The 19,428-nt window shown below is 41.3% G+C and overlaps 1 protein-coding gene across 6 annotated transcripts; it reads right to left on the bottom strand.

The window, feature by feature from the left end:
* Window positions 1-10,650: 10,650 nt before the first annotated feature.
* On the bottom strand, window positions 10,651-18,398 carry znf740b (zinc finger protein 740b). Of its 6 annotated transcripts, none has more exons than XM_088436630.1 (7): window positions 18,297-18,390; window positions 16,583-16,726; window positions 16,175-16,405; window positions 15,921-16,040; window positions 15,675-15,804; window positions 14,837-14,955; window positions 10,651-12,292 (listed from the first exon to the last, which is right to left on the bottom strand). In XM_088436630.1, exons 2-7 carry the CDS (start codon window positions 16,625-16,627, stop codon window positions 12,119-12,121), a joined length of 819 nt encoding a protein of 272 aa, XP_088292756.1. In that variant the 5' UTR covers window positions 16,628-16,726; window positions 18,297-18,390; the 3' UTR covers window positions 10,651-12,118. The 6 variants fall into 6 exon arrangements, with proteins under 6 accessions (XP_088292756.1, XP_088292765.1, XP_088292774.1 ...); XM_088436639.1 differs by lacking the exon at window positions 18,297-18,390 and adding an exon at window positions 17,900-18,111; XM_088436648.1 differs by lacking the exon at window positions 16,583-16,726 and having other exon boundaries at window positions 18,297-18,398.
* Window positions 18,399-19,428: the final 1,030 nt, after the last annotated feature.

Below are 19,428 nucleotides of genomic sequence, written 5' to 3'. Positions count from 1 at the left end.
TGCAACCATGCTAGTCAGCGCATCTTATTGGATGATGCTTTAATTCTCTTGTCGTTACGTAGAAGTTGTAACTGACGGGGTTCAACATTTTTCCGACAAAAATATATAAAATAACAAACAAAAAACAAACACGTAGCCAGTACTTATGGAAATGTTCTGCTTCTGACATTATTTAATACCTGGTCATTTTCTCTAGATGTCTAAGTATAAAACAAGTGCGTATTGTCATAAGAGTTACCCAAAAGGCATCTTTAACACTTTATTGGTAATGTCAGCCCGCAACAAGTCATAAATGCAAGAAATACTGTACAACTTTATGACCCAAGGGAAAGTGCTGTACCCCTTCCACTGGATCAAATACAGTTGGCATTCCCCATCTCAGTGAAGTTGTATACCCTTGATTGGAGCTAATTGTCTGGCATTGTATGGACGTCAGAAAATATTGTGTGCTTAATATCGTTCACCCATGTCTGAAGAGACAGAATCCAATTACAGTCGAAAGGGCTTCTAAGGGATGTACAGGCATTTTTGTGTGTTCAAATACACACAGAAATAAATTCAAACCCGTAAAAAAGAAGTGTTGAATTATTACAGCGAAGGACTTATTTATTTGACCACCACAAGGGTACCGCTAAACTGTCTTAACCAATGTGTCCACTAGATGACACTGACACTTTTACTTCCAAGTATTGTTTTTTTTTTTTTTTAGTCCATACAAAACCTATACCTTCTTACGATTTGAGTCGCACAATTTTTTTCCATTGTTTCCCAATGTTTCTCTAAAATTGTAAACATTTCACGACTGGACTAAAACGTGTGCATGGTGCCGTAGAGCAACGCAATGTGTGGTTTGCAGCAATGTAATGTGTCGTGTAGCCGATGCCAACACAGGTCCAGATGCATTCACTCGGCTTGATGTTTTTGCGCCATAGGAAAAAAACAAAAAACTTGTCAATGATTGTCTTATCGCCTTCGACCTGTGGGGCTTATTACCTAATTGGCTCTGCTCCTGTCTGATTCGAAAGAACCTTGAATGAGCGCCTCTTTATGAGCTGCGATGAAAGCATGAATGGGCGCTACGTTGCTGATACATACTAAGTGTTTTACTAGAGAAGGAGCCGTGCGAGGGGATAGCTAATCATTTTAAATGGACTCCATTATCGCACCAGTTTACTGTTATCGCACCGGTTTGCCCGCAGAATGAGGACAGTTTAAGTCACCGTGTATGAGCGCGGTGACACGAAGGTTAGGAGAGCACTAAATGTGATTAGATGCAATCGTGGATCCTAAAAGTACACATGCAACCACTTTGCTTCTTTGCCTCATCAAGATTAGCCTCGCGGGACCACAGGGAGATCAGTGACTTGCTTCCATCCGCTAATTACAGTTGCACCATCGTTAAAAAAATAAAATACAAAAAAACAAGCACGCTAAGTTATATTAATTATACAAGAATCGGAGGAAGAGTTTGAAACACCACGGCTTGACAACGCTGTACATAACCATGCAGTAAACTTGTCAGAGACATGTGGGCTGGACCTTTGCACATGATGGATGCATACAGTACAGTCAAATAGTCCCTCACTTTCTTTTGCGCCGGTATGAGTGTGCGTGTGCCTGTGTGTGTGTAAGTGAGAGAGTGCACTGTGTGAATTAGTCAATAAATTGTCATCATCGGTGAGCTTAGAGTCTTTATGTCATAGTCAATGAACCTGAGCACCCATCTGATAGCATGGCCTGCAAATGAGAAACGACTGAGAAAAACAATGCCACCATTTTGGATCCCATGCGATAAATATATTAAAGCGGTTGCCATTGTATCGGCTGAGCAGGACAAAGAGCGAGACCCTCGTGATATTTAATGATGTGCCGTGTTAAAATTAACAAGGCTATTTTATGCTCCGACATTTCCGTCCAGTAAGGAGCAATAATGTAAAGATACTAATAGAACTCGAAATAAATGACTAAATGAGGTGAAATGAGTAAAAATAAACAGTAATCTAATCCGAATGGAGAAAAAAAAAGAGGCCATTAAAGGTTATGCTAGAGCACACGTGCTTGTGCATGTGTGCTTGTGCAGGAGGAGGAGGAGATGAAATGAGCCTGGGCCTGGGCATGCAGCAACTCTGCAGCCTGACGTGCTTTATGGTCCCCGCTGGCCTCTCTAGGTCTCTTTATGGATTCCCATAGAACGGAGAATCACGACTACTCCTGAAAAAGCCGTCCAAAAACAACACCTTCACCGCTGCACTCTTGCCTGCCTTCGCCATAATTCAGCAAGCTGTTTATGCTCCCACCGAAAAAAAGAGCATTCATTGTAATGACAAAAATGACTGTAAATTTTGATGCTAATGTTTATTTTTTGTTGACGTCAGATAAAACTGTCATCGTGAATGTGGTTGGTTTATTGGACGTCGTTACAGGTTGGTGAAAAAAAATTGTGGGCTTTGTTAAGTTACAGCTTTTTCCCTCCCACCCCTTTTGGACTGGAATAGCATAGCCTTTGCAAGATCAGTTATTTTATGATACGTGTAAGATTTATTACATGAAAATGTCCAACTTGATAGGAAAATTAAAGTGGTCTACCAAGGGCATTGTTAATTCCGTAGATATTCAATGCGATGTATTTCCCCTCCGCTTTCCCAACATTTTCCCTTCCCCGGTTCAGCCCATTCCAGAATGCATGCCCCAGAAGGAATGGAAATGGATCCACTCTTTATGCAAAAGCACTTTATGCAAAGACCGGAGCTGTTTTGATGGAACAGGCCAAATGGAATCTTCAAGCCTTGCTTCCCCAGTTGGCAAGTATACATGGTCACACGCTTACAAGTCGGGCACATCTGGAATGGACCTTACCCCTCCTGACGACCCCCCCCCCCCTTCCTTCCACCTCGTCCACCACAGGCCATAATCCTGATGGCGCTGTGTCATGACAGCCGAGGGTTCCTGCTGTTATCAAGCAGTCAACACTTTTGGACCAGCGATGATACAAAACAGTACTAAAGAATGCTGATAATTCATTTTCATTGCAGACGTCAGCAATAATACACACACACACACGCATGAAAACAAACACACGATTGTAGCCTTTAAGCTTTGCGAATGTTTCCCAAGTCAGTTTTTCCCCCTTGCGTGTTTAGTCTTGTTTTATGCAGAAAAAAATCCTCCAGGAGCCCTTTTCAGTTTGGACTTATATCTCTATGTGTGTTTAGCTTCAGGAGAAAAAGAACGTAAAAAGAGCATATAATCCGGCATACCTCTGAGCCTCCTATTTGCCCCTCCCTCCTCCCCGTCATTTGCTCTCTTCCCCCCTCCCTCCCCGTGGATTCCCCATCCACACCACAACACTGTTAACAGAGACGGCCATGACAGATTTACTACCATCGTCTTTCCATTGGCCGCCAGCATGACAGCTGTGATTTAACGCCTCTCTCTCATTGGCCAAAAGCTGACATCTTAATTTATGGGCGCACTGAGATTTGATGCCTCCTGCCTTTGAAGTGAGTTACTGCTCAGTGGCTTATAGGACACAGAAACGGTGTCAGGTTGCAATCGTAAAGTCTTATCCCTGAAGGGAGGTGGTGCTCCAGCATAATAGCTCTGACGTCATAAGGGGCTTCAAGAGACCTTGTGCGCTGGGAGAAAGATCAGAAAAATGTGTGTTGGGCTTGGGTAAGGCATCCAAAAAAAAACCCCACAGAGGGACGATTTCACACCAGTCCTCAACCAATGATTTCAATCTGAATGGCGAGCATAAAGTACCTCATTTTGTACAACTTAAAACGAGATCACCTTTTGTTTGAAATTCTCAGCAACATGCAACACAATCGTCGTCTGCCTGACAGACCGTCCTCACCAAAAATCCGGCCTCGTAACAACCTTGACCCGTGGAAATTTCCATGGGTAAATAGCATGGCTGCCCCTGCCCTGTCTATCAACCTGCGGGCGAATTCGCTCAGCGTTTCCCTAGGATATCGCATCCCTCGCTTTGGTATTTCACATTAGACGTAAGGCCAGCTACTCCGGGGTGTTGCTGTGTGAAGTCAGTTTAAAAAAACAAACAAAAAAAATCAGCACAAACTAGGGATGCATTGGACGACTGTTCCTCTTCCTGAAGGTACAATAAGTATAAAAACACTGCATTATGGGCTCATTACTGGGCTCCAACTGAAGGGTTGTTCTTAAACTCTGATACACAAGGCTTAAGGGACGCAGCCGTACCTTTGAGGCTGCCGTGCCGGTGACAAGACATCGTGGCTCCCTAAAATGACCATCGTTCTTGTCCGAGAGTGAGCCATCGTGCGATTTTGGTGAATTGAATTGCCCTGCAAGGAGAGATATTATGGAAAAAGACGTTTTTATTGCATGTATGACAGGGGTTGTACAGACGTGACTACTTTACTGCCCTGCAATGACTTTCAGACTGCGAAGTCAACCACATGGCTTTGGCTTGAGAAGTAAAATATGAGTGCACTGACTTAAATCAGTCCGTCTTCTTAATTGATTTCTACACTTTTCCTCTGAAGTCTGACTTAGGATATTTTGGAAATTTGTGATGTGATAATCGTACGGTGGCAATGATCTTAGCTGACTTCACACTAAACTGCACTTTGGCGTAGTGGATGCATTTTCATAGTAGACGTTTTAGGCTGTTTAATACTACTGCACTTCACCAACAAACTACACAAAACAAAGAGCTGTGAATTCAAAACAACCGCATGACTTTGCTTGATGAGATTCCACTGGGTGGATGCAAACGCACAATGCAAAAACACCGTAGGCAAGCTGACAAAAAGCAGTGATGTCATTCTGACCTCCCTCCTTGAACTCAATACGGAGCTGCTGGACCCCGTTTATTACTTATCATATTTTGGTATGTTTTTTATTCGTGGAATAGGGTCCGAACTGTTCAAAGTAGCCGCGCAAACGAGGTGTCAAAAGATGCGTCTTGTTGTCACTATAATTATGATACAGATTATTTTAACTCACTGTCCTTTGATTCATTCACTGGCAGCCTTTAGATCAATTACAATAAGTATCAGTGTGGGAATGCGGGTTATAGTATAGAGGTATTTGAGTGACATTTGAGCAGGGTGTGGTCTCAGCGCACTTAGTGGACACACCCACAGCGTGTTAATCTTTCACACATGACAGGATTGTTAACGACTCTCTTCTCGACAATTTATATTCACTTTAGAGGGATTTGAAACAAAATGCAGCCGCAATAAAACGGCCTGTGTCCTTTGTAAGCGCTGCAGATAATTTCTGTCAAAATATTAAGCGTTGAGTCACTAGGAATCAAAAGCTCTGCCTCAATTATATTGCATTTGTCCACGCAATGTCCTCCACTGCAAGTTGGCTACAAGTTTGAGTGAGAGTGCTTGAGTCTTGCGCGATTATAGTGATTATAGAGAGAAGGCTGAGCGCTCCTACTGAGCCAGTCATACTGGGGCTCGCTAGTTGTTCACTACAGAAGCAGCTCAGCCCTAACCTGTCCAAACCAGCTGTATGTAAACTGTGGCGTAAAGCCAAGGTATGTTAATAAAGCATAACACTCCCCTTGTAGAAAAAAGGCACTTTAACACATCCCCATACGACGCCCTGATGTCGTTCCTTTTGTTTGGGAATGTTGATGACATTGTTCCTGTCTTTTACCTCGGTCATCTGTTACTGTGAACCTAGGCAACATCATGAAACATCACATTGCAATCCCAGGCAAAGAATGTGTGTGTTGTTTTGTTGTTGTAACAAAGATTTTATTTCTTATGTGCCGTTAAAGCTAAGTAATTTTGATTAGTTCGTTACCCAAAAGGAATGATATAAATGTTCTGTTTGTGGCCAAATTCAACTATAATTACAAAAAATGGTGATTTCCATTCCAAGAATTGATTTCTATTTTTGAATACAGTTGTTTGGCATAGCCATCATTTTGTTCACAGCCCATTGAGCATATTTATTCTCAGTTTCCTTTCCACCGATGCTTTGCCAGGCCATCACTTGCTGTATGGGTTTGGATGTTGCTGCCATCTGTGCTGTTTTCAGTAAGTGAAAACAGGTTATTGGGTTGTGTTCAGGCCACTGAGAAATACAAATTTCATTATTCTTTCATGAACATGCGTAGAAAGATGAAAAACTTCTTTTCTTAAAAGAAAAGGGCATTTACAAAAAACAAGGTAATTCTGGACAAGTTGAAAGTACAGCATTATAGTAACGTTAACGTTTATATGAAATCGTTTTAATCCATTCATGTGCGGTAATGAATATGGAAAATTATGCAGAATTAAAGGATTTGGGCTCACTGCCACAATTACTGTGGAGGCAGTGCTCTGCCACAAATGAGAAGTGCGGCTAAATCGCAAAGTCAACCACAATTTTTTGGTCACTCCTTCAGTCTCTTCCCCTTTGTAAAGTCCAAAGTTATCCGGAAAATAGAAACATTAAATGAATTCGAAACGAAACGGTAGATTTTCCGCTTTACTGTGGTAGGTTGCCTAAAAATAATACATTTTCATTTGCAGTAGGCTACAGCCATTCTGTGCAGGGGACCTTTTTTGAGGCTCAAAATGATCGTGTTCAAAGATACATAATCATCACATTTAATGCTTGCATTGATATTATTTACAGTCCAAAATGTCCTAAATACTAGGACCGTGGACATCATCAAATGTCATTTTTCCCACCCTCAATATGCTTTTCTTGGCTTTCACTGTTGTCGTTTTGACCTGCTGCTTGGTAGTTGGATGTGTTGCCTTGACATTTGTCTTCAGTAAGTGAAAAACATGCTGCATTGGCTTGAAATCTGGTCACAGACTTGGCCATTGAAGAATATTCCATTCATAGGCAAAAAAACAAGTCTTGAGTTGCTCCCAGTGCAGTACGTTTTGTGTCATTATTCATCTGCATGGTGAATGAAGAACTACAGCTGCAGTTGAAAAGCATTTGCTTGAATGTGAGCAGAGAATAAACTCAAGCACTTGTCGAGCACCCGTGGTCAGACCAGCACAGTGCCGAAGCGTCACGCTAAGCTGTTAGCGTGTACTTCGGGAACTTTGCTGAAACTAAGTTGGACGGTCATTCAAAAGCAAAGCATATTTAACAACATTTCTGCTCGACAGGTAGGTTCATTACCACTGAGATTTTTACTTGACTGTACACACCTCAAAAAATGTATGAGTAACTGGTTTCAAAAGGTTGCGGATCTTGGGTAAAAGACGTGTGTGTGTGTTTTTCCTGAAGCGCACGCATGATTTGAGGACGTTCTCATTTTCAATCATAATTTCAAGTACAAAACTTTTGATGAATCACACAGTGGTGCATACGCACGTTGGTAAATGAAGACCCGTGGCTTCGTGGGCATGACATGAGACGGCATTGTTTGATGTGGTAGCAGCAGTGGGATGCGATTGGCGCCACTACCCTTGGGATCACAGCTGCGAATTATAGAGGGTATGGAGTTAGGAACAGATCAATATGTCGGGGGGAGTATGAAGATTTTCCAGACGCTCAGCCCTGATAATAAGATCGTGTAAAGATGAGTCAACTCGAGTGAGACAAAATGCGCACTTCTTCGGGACAAAACTGGAGGCTCACACACGAGACTCATGGGAAAACAAAATAAAATGAGAACATGGGGTTGGGTATGTGACCAACAGGGCATTTAACTGGCCTCTTAAAGGGAAAATGTGTAACCTTTGGATAATTATTCCTTTTAAAAACCCATTGGAAATTTCAATAAGGAGTAAATAAAAGTGTTCTATCAAATCTTTTTTTTATATATAAATAATATAATCGTAGGTTTAGTAATCACTATTTATGTTACGTGGGGAGTGCCGCTCAGATGCGGGCAGTCATGTTTTTCTTTTTTTTATCTACAGAAAGAGAAAGAGGAAATCTCTCACCTATATAATTCAAATCATGTTTGGGATGCCAGTTTGTGTCTTGTATGCAGCCGAGCTTCGGGTCTTCAGTTTTAGAGTTTCTGGTTTGTATGCCGATCGCAAATAAAAACGGAAAAAAGGAAATAGAACGTTTGTATGCCAATCGTGAATTAAAGAAGGAGAAGGAAGAGAAGAAAAGAAAACCGCAGCAAAGACATTGCGATATAACAAGAATTTACCTTTAAAAGAACAGGCAAAAAGAGCAGCTATGGCTTCCTTGTACCGTGGATGTTGTTTGCATTTAGCAAATACTTGGATTTTCTGTACAGCGCTTGTGTCACTCACCTAGTGTCTGTGCCAATGAACTTCCCACCTCTGTCTGCGGGGTAACTAACAGATGTTGACGTACTTGCCCAGGTTTTGTAGATTCCACGCTGTTGTGCACTGAAACTAATGGTGAATTGTGATTTGTATTTGTATTTGCTCGTTTGGTGTATTCTTCCAAATTAGGTTCTCTTTGAGACACCAAGGTGCGAGTGCAGCATTCACCCAACACCAGTTACAATTCTTAAGTCTACACAATGCGGCTTTAAAAGACCCCCATTTTAGAGGCCCAATTTTAGACCCACCACTCAGTGGGGGATGTTTGTTAAGAGGGGCCACATCCAAATCTTGCTAGCAGTTTGAACACCAGAAACTACCACCCTTAGTACCTCTTTAAATAGAGAAAATAAGACACTGTTTATTAGCTCCACAATGAGTAAAATGAGCGTTGAAAAAACTTAAAAAGAAATATCTTCGCTTTAGTCTAATATTGTGCCTGTGAATATTCCATACTTTGCCTTTGGTTATGGTTATGTGAGGCCACATATTACCCACATACATAATTAATCTCTGAATGATAATCCCTAGTACTAAAGAATATTACAATATTTGGGAATCATTATTTAGTAATGCCTTTACACTTTACACTAGAAAATCTCCCAGGCAGGTTATATCACTGTGGATTAAGAATGTTTTTTTTTGTTGTTTTGCATTTGTGCAGAATTGCTTCACATTGAAATGCATGTGGGGCATTGTAGGCGACCTCAGCTTCATCAATTTCTTTAGTAAGGGGAAAGCCCTGCTGTATTGCTGTGATATTCCATTTGTGATTGTGGGGATTTGGAAGGATGTGTTCACCGAGGTGTGAAAGGAACATAGGAGTAACTCACACAGGGTGATGGAAATTTGAATGAGAAGTAGTAGAATGGCAGCCACAGAGGAGCTTAAATATCATCACTAATTAACAGAGTGAGGTGAGCTGCCACAAGCCTGATGAATGCTTATTCCAACCACTTCTTCTGTGATTAATCAAAGCTGACGATGAAAAGGTTGCCCTTCACCTTGGGCAACAGAGATAGACACAGCTGTGAAAGCCATGCTTTCATCTACAGTGTTTGCATGTTGGTGAAATTGTTATCCATTTTGAAATGGTGGGGGGGGCATTCAAATATTTCTGGTACTGAGAACTTGTTTCTGTGAACCTTTTACACACATATGCACATGCACACATAGTCAGAACCCCACTGTCTCCTCTCAGCTGAGATTTACTCGCCGGTGGTGGAATTTCTCTTTGAAGGGCCCATTTTTTACACCTTTGACAGGCGAGGCGAGCAGGTAGAAAGCTGGCTATCAGTCTCCTCCAGCCTGCACGCAAGGCAGCACTTGTACATTTTACCTCTGGACCGACTCCATGATCGCTCTGTCTCGCTGAGATGATTTCAAACCTGGATGATTTCTGCACTTTGTGTATGAAGATGGAGTGTTCTCACCCCCGTTCTGATCTCCTCCCAATCGCCCTCACTTACAGAGGGCCATTGTTAAGTGCCGGGGGCCTGTGGGTGCTGTAAATCTGACGGCGGAGGGAAGGGATGTCTCCCATGGGGGGAGAGCGCACACTCCCAGCAGGCTTCAGGGCTGATCTCATGCAGCCTAACCTAATGCTTTAATTAAAGAACTGGTCATTGGCAAAGAGGTGCCAGAGGCAAGGGAGCTGCGCTGACGACACATGCTGGGAAGAATGGAGCAATGAACGCACTGTCCTTCCCTTCGAGGAATTCGAAGTTATCTGCTGCGTGCGTTTGGCAAATTGAGTCGTCCTGGCCCCATCTTCTTGAAATGTTCGAAAATAAAGACTTTCTGTGAGTAATGACCACATGGATACACTTCCTCACGACAGTGTTGTTTATCTGACGTCATTGGACACTTCACTCCCTCCGAGAAAAAAAACTAAGACACAATACCCTCTTGTGGCAGAAACGGGTATTGCTTTTGGCGCTCGCCTTTCCTTTTAGCACATTAGATGTGGAAACTAAGCAAATAATAAAAATCTGTTGCACATTACATTGTAAATCAACAGTTTTTGTCCGTGCAAGATTAGGGTTAGGGAATGGCGAACAATAAATTACATTTTCAAAGTAAAAATTAATCCATCAGTTTTCTGGAATCCTGTAAAAATACCAGCCGACAACAAGGTGAAAAGATTTATTATCAGACTTGTCGCCAGTCAATCACCGGGCACATATAGAGACAAACAGTCACACGCACACACGCATACACACAAACACACACGCACGCAAGCACACATTCTCTTAGTGGGAACTGGACCACTTGTGTACACATCATTGCAGCGTGTTAAGACTATTATACTCAAATTATTTTGCCATTGAACATTTTTAGGAGTTTTAAAAATGTAAATATCTGTCCTATTTAATAAGTAAGTATAGCATGATTACAAATGAATAGTTTTATTGAAACTTATGACCCTAAAACTCCATGCACAACGCAAAATGTACACCATTTCACCTTGAAATGCTTAACAAAGGTGAGGTTTACACATTTATTTAAATGCAGAAAAGTAAACAATGAAAAAATAGCAACACCTGAAGTGTGAGGGTAAAAAATGGTTGCTTCTTAATTATATTTTCATTTGTAAAGAAGAACCCCCTTCAACATACATAAACTTCATAAGCAGTGAGCAATGTAATTGATGGGCCTCCCAACTTCTTTAACATAGTTTAAAAATACCAACAGAACCACCCCAAAAAAATCTAGATAGATTGGGGAGGAAAAGGTCAACTGTACTGCAACCGAGCTAATTACTTCCGTTCAATGTGTTGTAAACATTAAACCATATACAGCAGAGTAGAATCTAGGATATTGCCCCCCCCAACCCCATGGCACCTTCACTGAAGATATTAAACTATTTCACACTAGAGATGAAAGGAACTGACACAGTGTTGTCACATTCGATCATGTTAAGACTGATACAAACGTTTACTGGCCTCTGACTCCAACTAAAACTAAATAGCTAAACTTAAAAAAACAACAAAAAAATAAAACAACTTCTGTCCCACTTACCACAAAATGTCTAGAAAGGAGGAACGAACGAACTGGAACATGGACCTAAAAACAAGACTAACAGATTGCACAATCAACTTGAACTAGATCCAAAAACAGGTTCATTACTGGAGTTACAACTGTAAATAAGCAGAATAAAAAGTAAAGGCAAAGTGGAGGACTAAATGCATATTTGTATTTGATATGAGCCTTAGTTTTGCCATTGGTACTGTTTGTTTTAATAAGTTGAACAGCTTCTTGTTTCACAATTCATTTAAATTTGTACAGATTAAAATATACACTGATTTTCAATTACAACACAAAACCTAAAATATTACATGAGTTGCTAATTACTACTGCAAGGTAACGGAGTCTTACACGATGGAGAGAGTTGAACAACAAACTGTGTCGATCTTGACCAATCCAAACGTCCAATAGTAAGAAGCGGGGCTTGATTTCCGGGCTCAGCAGGGCAATCAAAGATGTGCTGCCTGACCATCAGCGGCCAATACTGTCAGTAACACCTTAAGTGTATTCCACGCCAGCAGCGCAATTAGAAGTCTTCAGTGTGATAAATTGTGAGTGCATGACATCCACTTATTGCCATCACACAGTGAGGAGAGAGCCTTGTTGGGAAAATGAGAATTTGTCTTTCCCCTCTGATCTCACAAAAACAAAGAGAAAAGGATAATAAAAAGGTACATTAAAAAAAAAAAAAAACCTATGACAAACTACTTTATGTCTGGTTGTTAGCTAGGTGTGTAATCTAAGTTGTGTTCAGGTCTCTGTGAAGCTGCCAATCAACATCACTGAGTCGCTGACTGTCCATTAGGTCTTTGCGGTGAGCAGGGGGTTGGAGGTCAGACAGTCAGGCGGCTGCTAGATGACTGTAAGGGGCTCCAGGATGCCGTGTGACCAGATGTGCCCTGCGAGTATGCCGATGAGCGACTATCACAACACTGGCTGTCATCTTTACTGATCCCGGCGGTACACAAGCGCCGATGCCTCAGCAGCCTGTCTGTCCGTGAGAAGGTCTGAGGAGTGAGACGAGAATGATGGCTGTCATAAAGTCATGTATACGCCGCCAATATTATACGCAAACAGCATGCGACTGTGCCACGTCCATCCACTTGCGCAGTTAAGAATCAATATTTACCCCCCCCCCCCCCCATAAATAAAAGAGCTGCATCAAGTTAATGGAGATACATTGTTAAATACACTGCTGTATTTAAATTCTAGAGACCTGTACCCTTGTCAGACAAAGATTTATATTTATTATCAATATTATTACATGGGCCGAATAGTGATTAGGAAGGCCCAGCAGATCACATTCTCATGAAGACAGAAATTTACACAAACACAACAAAATAAACACAACTTTGACAGTCGGGAATGTACGGAGCCCTATTGGTGCCAGGGTATACATTTTTTTATTTGTACTAATCCGTACCCACGGTTTAGTAATCCGTTTCCTCTATTTAGTAATCCGTGCGTATGGTTTGGTAAACCGTATGTTTACGAAACCGTGCCGCGTGAAGACTTCTAAAAGCGTGTTATTGACAGTATTGGCCGCTGATGGTCAGGCAGCACATCTTTGATTGCCCTGCTGAGCCCGGAAATCAAGCCCTGCTTGTTACTAATGGACGTTTGGATTGGTCAAGATCGACAGTTTGTTGTTCAACTGGTTCCTTCAATATAGCTTTTTTTTTTTTTTTTTTTTCTCAATTCAGCGTCTACAGTAAACCATACACACGGTCCTGAGGGTACGGATTACTAAACTGCGTACGGATAGGTGCATTTTTTTTTTTAAATACCCTGGCACCAGGGGGGCTACGTAGGATGAAAAAAAAAAAAAAACCCAAACTTTTTTTTTCGCCCAACAGGTCTTAAATTTAGTGTTAGGGTTAGCCTAACCGAGTGGTCAATGCCTATGAGGTCAGGAGATCAAGTTGCAGCAATGCAGTTTGACTTATCTCCAAATGACAAGCCCAAAAACAGACTTATATACAGTGCTGTAAAAAAGTATTGTCCCCCATCTGTCTTTTGCATATTTAATCACTTGCAAAGGGTTCATTCAATGAAACCAATTTTAATATCACACTGAGACAAACCGTGGCACGATGGAAGCGCGGTTAGCACATCCGCCTCACAGTTCAGTCACAAGTTCAACTCGGGCTGACTGCAGCCTTTCTGTGTGCATGTTCTCCCTCAAGCCCGAGTGTTCTCTCTGGGCACTCCGGCTTCCTCCCCCATGCCAAAAATATGCATGGCACGTGTATTGGAGACTCCAAATTGTCACTTAATGTGACTGGGTGAGTGAATGGTTGTTTGTCCCTGTGTGCCCTGCAATTGGCTGGCAACCAGTTTGGGGTGTCAAATCAAGATTCATGAAAAGTCAAACTTCAAATTTCTGATTTTCTGCAACATATTCATCAATCGTAGGTAATAAACATGGATTAGTGCAGTTTACAGATCATTGCTATACGTTTTATGACATGCTTTTATAAATAAACATTTTTATTCTAATCACAAAACAGGGTTGCAGGCAACAGCGTTGCAAATCTGCACTCTCTCAGGAGGAGTAACTATCCTTTAAGCAACTAGTACCGCTGACCAAGAGGACAAACTTATTTACGTAAAAAAGAAAGAAAGCAAATTAAAAAACATTGTCTAATTCTGGGTACATGCATAACAGGGTTGCGTGACATAGAGTGAGACATTCAAGTAAGGCTAACTATTTTTTATAAACACGAGAAATAGAAAAGAGGACATATATCATTGCTCAAGCTGTTCTTCTGGAAAACTGATGATGTCAAAGACACTGGAAAAAAATTGCATCTATAGTAGGGTTCGCAGGCAAAAACCACTGATGTCACAAAACTCAAAAGGCTCCTGAAATGTGTGCAGCCCAATATGCATGGAGTAAAATGGCACAGTATTTAATAAAAAGAACACACTGCCAACAGGAAAGCATGGTGCTGGCAGTGTGATGGTCTGGGACTGTGCTTTGCTTCCCAAGGACCAGGATGAACTTGCTGTGATTAACGGAAAAAAATAATTCTGTCCTGAAGGAAAACAACCATCAATTCAACCCCAGAAAGACTAAAAAAAATTTTGGTTTTGGTGGGGCCAAGTCAAACTCCGGATAGAAAAGCTGCAGTGTGACCTTAAACGGAGAGTTTTTGCGAGTAAACTATCTAATATGGCAGAGTCAATGAGTTGGTTCAGGAGTCAATTACATGTTCACGTGGCGTTAGATCGGTTTGTATCCCACCCCCATCATAAACAAAATCATCATTCAGAGAACCTTATTTTATATATACAGTTCTTGGGTTGTCTCAGTGTGTGCTATGAATATTGGTATGATTAAACGTGAAAATACAAGTGATAAATATACAGAAAGCTGACAAAGGGGGAAAATACTCTTGCAAGGAACTAAATATCCTTCCCCTAATATAAAGCAAACCCGAGCATGCTTTAATTGGAAATTTCAGGAAGGTTGATACAGTTCTTGTATTGGTTCTCATTAAGTTGCGCAGGTCGAGTACCTGATGTAGTTGCCGGAAAATCTGACTAACCTGATTGCAACGATCGCACTGATAGGGTTTCTCGCCACTGTGCACCCTCTTGTGTCGGTCTAGGTGGTACCGCTGAATGAAGCGCATATCGCAGCTGTCGCAGGCATAAGGCTTTTCCCCTGCAGACATCCACAAGATATCGGTATTGGTACAATCCTCTCAGGACGACTGAAAAGTAAACTGCAATGTACATATATTATCAAATATTTGGATTGAAGCAAATTTATATTTTTCTGACATTTCTATTTGACAGTAAGGGCCTAACTTAAAACCCAAACTGAACAATACCAGCTATGTGAACACAGACAGTGGAGCAGTACAGGTGAAAAGACAATATAACAATACAAACAGGACTTCATTCTTGAGCTTCTGGGAATAAAAAAAATACTAATATCAGCGACAAGAACTGAGACTGCTTCTTTGTACTGCATATGGGAAGTATGCTGGCTAAATGACTAGTTTCCACTCATTGAAGCAAAAACTGATTTAATTACTTTATATTTGATTTAATGTCATTATGCCAGGTTTTAGTGGAATAACATTGTAGAATGTTATTTTGCTCGCAAAAACATAGTTTAATGTGAGGATGGAATGGACGAATGGAATTTCCATGAAGTTGAGTGGGGAAAGAGGCTAGGACAATTTTCTCAAGGTTTGATGAAGGCTGATGGACATGGTCTCAAACAACAAATCAATCTTGAGAAACTCCTTTTTTTTCTACATGCATCTTTATCCTATCAAAACATTTTGGATAATTCTGTGCTCAAAACTACGTGGGTATGGTTAAGGATGTGAGTGAAGATACTTTTCTTTTTTGATGAGGGTTTTCGCTCCTTACCGGTGTGTGTCAGTATGTGCCGCTTGAGATGGTAGCTGCTCCGGAAAGCTCCGTAGCAGTGGTCACAGATGAAGTTCTTCTGGACTTTCAGAGAACTGTCATCATCCATGTCGAGCTGCTGCAATAAAGGCTACCAAGGATGACAAAATAAGTATCTTTATCCCATCCCTAGTCCATACGTTCATGAATCGTTCATGCTTTGCGATACCGTTGTGCATTCACGTGTGTACTCATGATGAAACATACCCGTACTTCCTCCTTTACTTTAACAGATTTTTTGTGCTTTTTCTTGATGTGCTGACTGCTATGCATGTTCTTCCCATCCAATATTCGCGAGGTGTGGTAATCCCCATCCTTTTGGATAAGCTTGGAGAGAAAAGAAATACACAAAATAGGGTTCAATCACGGCTACAAAATTTTCTCTACGTACTTATTACTAATATTATTATTTTACTGCACAATGAAATGAAATCTTTCTGCGAGAGAATGGTCACGCTCACCAGTGGTGGACAGCTCCCGGTAGACAGATGGCCTACGTGGCTGTTGGCTTGAGCATGGTGACCTTGGTGTCCGTGATGGCTGAGGCTGTGGTGCGAGTGGCTTTGATGGCTCTCAGGAGTCGCCCGGTGCCCGTGACCCAGGGATGACATCATCTTCTTTTGACCTGGAATGTTGTTGGCTTGCATCAGGGCCATGCTGGACAGCACCGCCTCGTAGCCGAGCAAGCCAGTCTAGCAACACAAACAGCAACACCTGAGCAGGTCGTGGGACTCCTTACGGGGACAGTGAGAAGGTGCTAGAGGGGCAAAACGATGGAAGTAAAAATGCAAAAGACAGGTCACAGGCCTCTGCCTGGGGGCACTACTTGTAATGATTTTGATTCTGCACATGAAGAGACTTCCACTGACCCATTTCATATGGTGTTGAACAGAGTTGTTTGAATGGTGTGTCATCGCCGTACTTTTGAATTTGTATGTGTTTAGCGGGGAGGGGGAAAGAGCTGACCTCAGTCAGGTTGAGTGCTAACAGAAGAGACCACAACCACCCAAAGCCTGAAAAGTAGAAGCACGACAAAACAAAGCTACATGCTTCAGTCAGGAGCATTCTACTTTCATATGTATGTTCATCAAGTTAGCAGGCGCAACAGGGATGAGACCAGACCGGTCTCACACAAAAATGGCCAGGTTCTCAGGCAACCGAGCACCGACGGCTTGATTCACATTGATTGAACATTTGAAGGGCACCAAAAAGCACAACAGCAAAGCAAATATGACACAGGCATTTCAGGCAAACACGGACAGACAATGTAATACAGTAAGTGAAACAATTGAGCACGATAAATAGGGATGTATTGATGTGAAGGTTTGAGAAAAGTTCTCAACAGTATGTTTGGTCTGAGAACTTATGTTGTACAGCATTAAAAAAAACAATTATAGCAGTCTCATGATTACACAACAGTGCATAGAAACTTTAAAAAAATGACAAATGGCTTGTGTGCTTTGTGCTTGCTGTAGTTGTTGTGATGCTTCAAAAGAAAAAAACTCGGAAAATAATTTATTAAGATCACCGTTTAATTTATGTCTGAGTAAAAAACAAACAAAATCAAGGGTTTCCCTTACGCTAAAACAAAACAAAACAACAACAAAAACCACTACGTAACTATCGGTCGGTTGTTGTTGAATATAAATAGATTTTAGGTAATAATAAGTGAACGATCCAAAGAAGGAGAATTACAATACAACTCGCCTATTATCACGTTGAGTGTTTTGGACACGCAACATTTATCACACCACGTATTTTGATAAAGGTCCGTAGATTGCATTAAAAAATGAATCGCTGAAGCCTATCCAGAAGAGGGCTCTCTCCTTCTTTAATACATCACATTGCATGTTAATATCGATTTTCTGAAAGGTACCAATTCCCCTACTTCCTTCACAGTAAGGTGACATGATCGTCAGAAACGCTCTTATATACATACATATACCGTATAAATTAAAAAAAAAAACGCTCTAATTCCATGTTGTGTAAATTGTGCTTGATTAAACTATTTTCGATCAAGAGCAAATGGAAAAGCATCTCCTAGCTGCAGATGTCTCCTGAAAATTTACCCGTTGTTTGCAGATCCCTTTATCTTGGTAATACTCTGGGTTTTCGTTTGCAGGAATATACGATCTGAAGCAGGTGACACGTTTATAACTGTGCAAGTTGGCTAGTTAGCAACTTACCAGAAAACAGGTTGGCGTTAATGGATACTTGTGCGGAAGTCTATCAAAAAGACGGTTCTGTATCGCGAGTTCTGATTTTTCAGAAGGATTGTGAAAGTGTGACGCCAAGACACGGAATCTGCACCAAATGAAAGCGAACAGGATTGTTAGCTTGCTAGCTAGTTGTTCGGTTTCTGGGGGGAACTCTAGCGGGACGGAGACCCCCACCCTCCCCCACCTCCCTCGCGCCCAGACTACACAACAACAGCCAAGCACACACAAGGCACACCAGGCAGGGCGTGCGGGCTCGGAGCTGGACACAAAAACACTACCGCAGCCTGTATTAAAACACTCACAAATCCAAAAGCAAACGATTATGCACAGACTAATAAACTGTGCTCGATGAGGGATTGCTTACCTTTTAATTTCTGCAGTTTTGTGGATTATTAGTTGACGCAATCACAGTTTTTTTTTCTCAGTTTACAAACACTGACAGGAAACGCTACCGGAAGTGTTCCCCGCAGGAGTGTTTTGATTGGTTTACAGGCGTGGCCATGTGGTTGCCTGAATGACCCCTATTTGCGGCCATGTTAGTAAGGGACCGATGACGCAGGGTATCGCGTTGACTTGCAGAACTGGTCCACAGTCGGTTTTATTGAGTCAGGTCGCTGTTGAAAGGACCAATGCATAATTATACACGCATTCGTATCCGAAAAAGTAATAGCTTGTTAATTCGACTCTAAATTGTGTGTTTTGATTTTTTTTTCGTGTGAATACGACACTAAATTTTGTGGCTTTCAATTGTCTTCGTTTGAGTTCGACTCTACATTGTTTGTGTGTTTCTTGTGACTTCAAATCGAAAACCTGCCAGTGCAAAGTTTTTTTTACTACAGCTCTCTCTTGCACGACAACTCTTCACGATACACGACTTAACGTTTGGAAACAAATCCTTCACGTGGGTTGCCGTTTGTGGATTCAATTCTTTTCTGTGCACGAATCTTTCGCGTGGATAGCTCTTTTGGTAGGGGAAGTAGATGATCTGCGAGTCAAATTTCACATGCACAAAAGGCAATTTTAAAAATTTCACTCCATGTTTTAAAATATTCAAAACTGATATAGATGTTTATTTTGAGTCTTAAGTTGCAAATAATAGAAAAGGGAAATTGAGTCTGCATTCTAATTCTAATTTGTTTAAAGTTTGTCAATTGTATTCTTTCATTGTGTGGATATTATTATCTGGAAAATCTGATTGTTTGTACATACAGTGGGCCCCTGATTTACGAGATTAAGCTGTTCTGCGGTTGGCATGGTAACGTGAATTTGCTGTATGGCGGGAAATCCAAACCTATGTTAATTCGCTAATGCGTGTAAAGCCCCATGTTCTTTCAAAATTGTTTATACAAATTAAAAATTGGTATCAAAATAGTATAGTAAGTGCTATGTGTATATAATATACATATACTGTGTACAATTAAAGTACATAAGTGAATAATATAAACATTATTTGTGTCACGTAGGGGCATGGCGGGTTGAGGAGGTGCGGGATGTTG

Source organism: Hippichthys cyanospilos, chromosome 2, assembly GCF_059441005.1.
Source record: "Hippichthys cyanospilos isolate Australia breed blue-spotted pipefish chromosome 2, RoL_Hcya_1.0, whole genome shotgun sequence".
NCBI lineage: Eukaryota > Metazoa > Chordata > Actinopteri > Syngnathiformes > Syngnathidae > Hippichthys > Hippichthys cyanospilos.
Note: the sequence above shows the minus strand (reverse complement) of the source record. Positions and strands in the feature narration are given on the sequence as shown.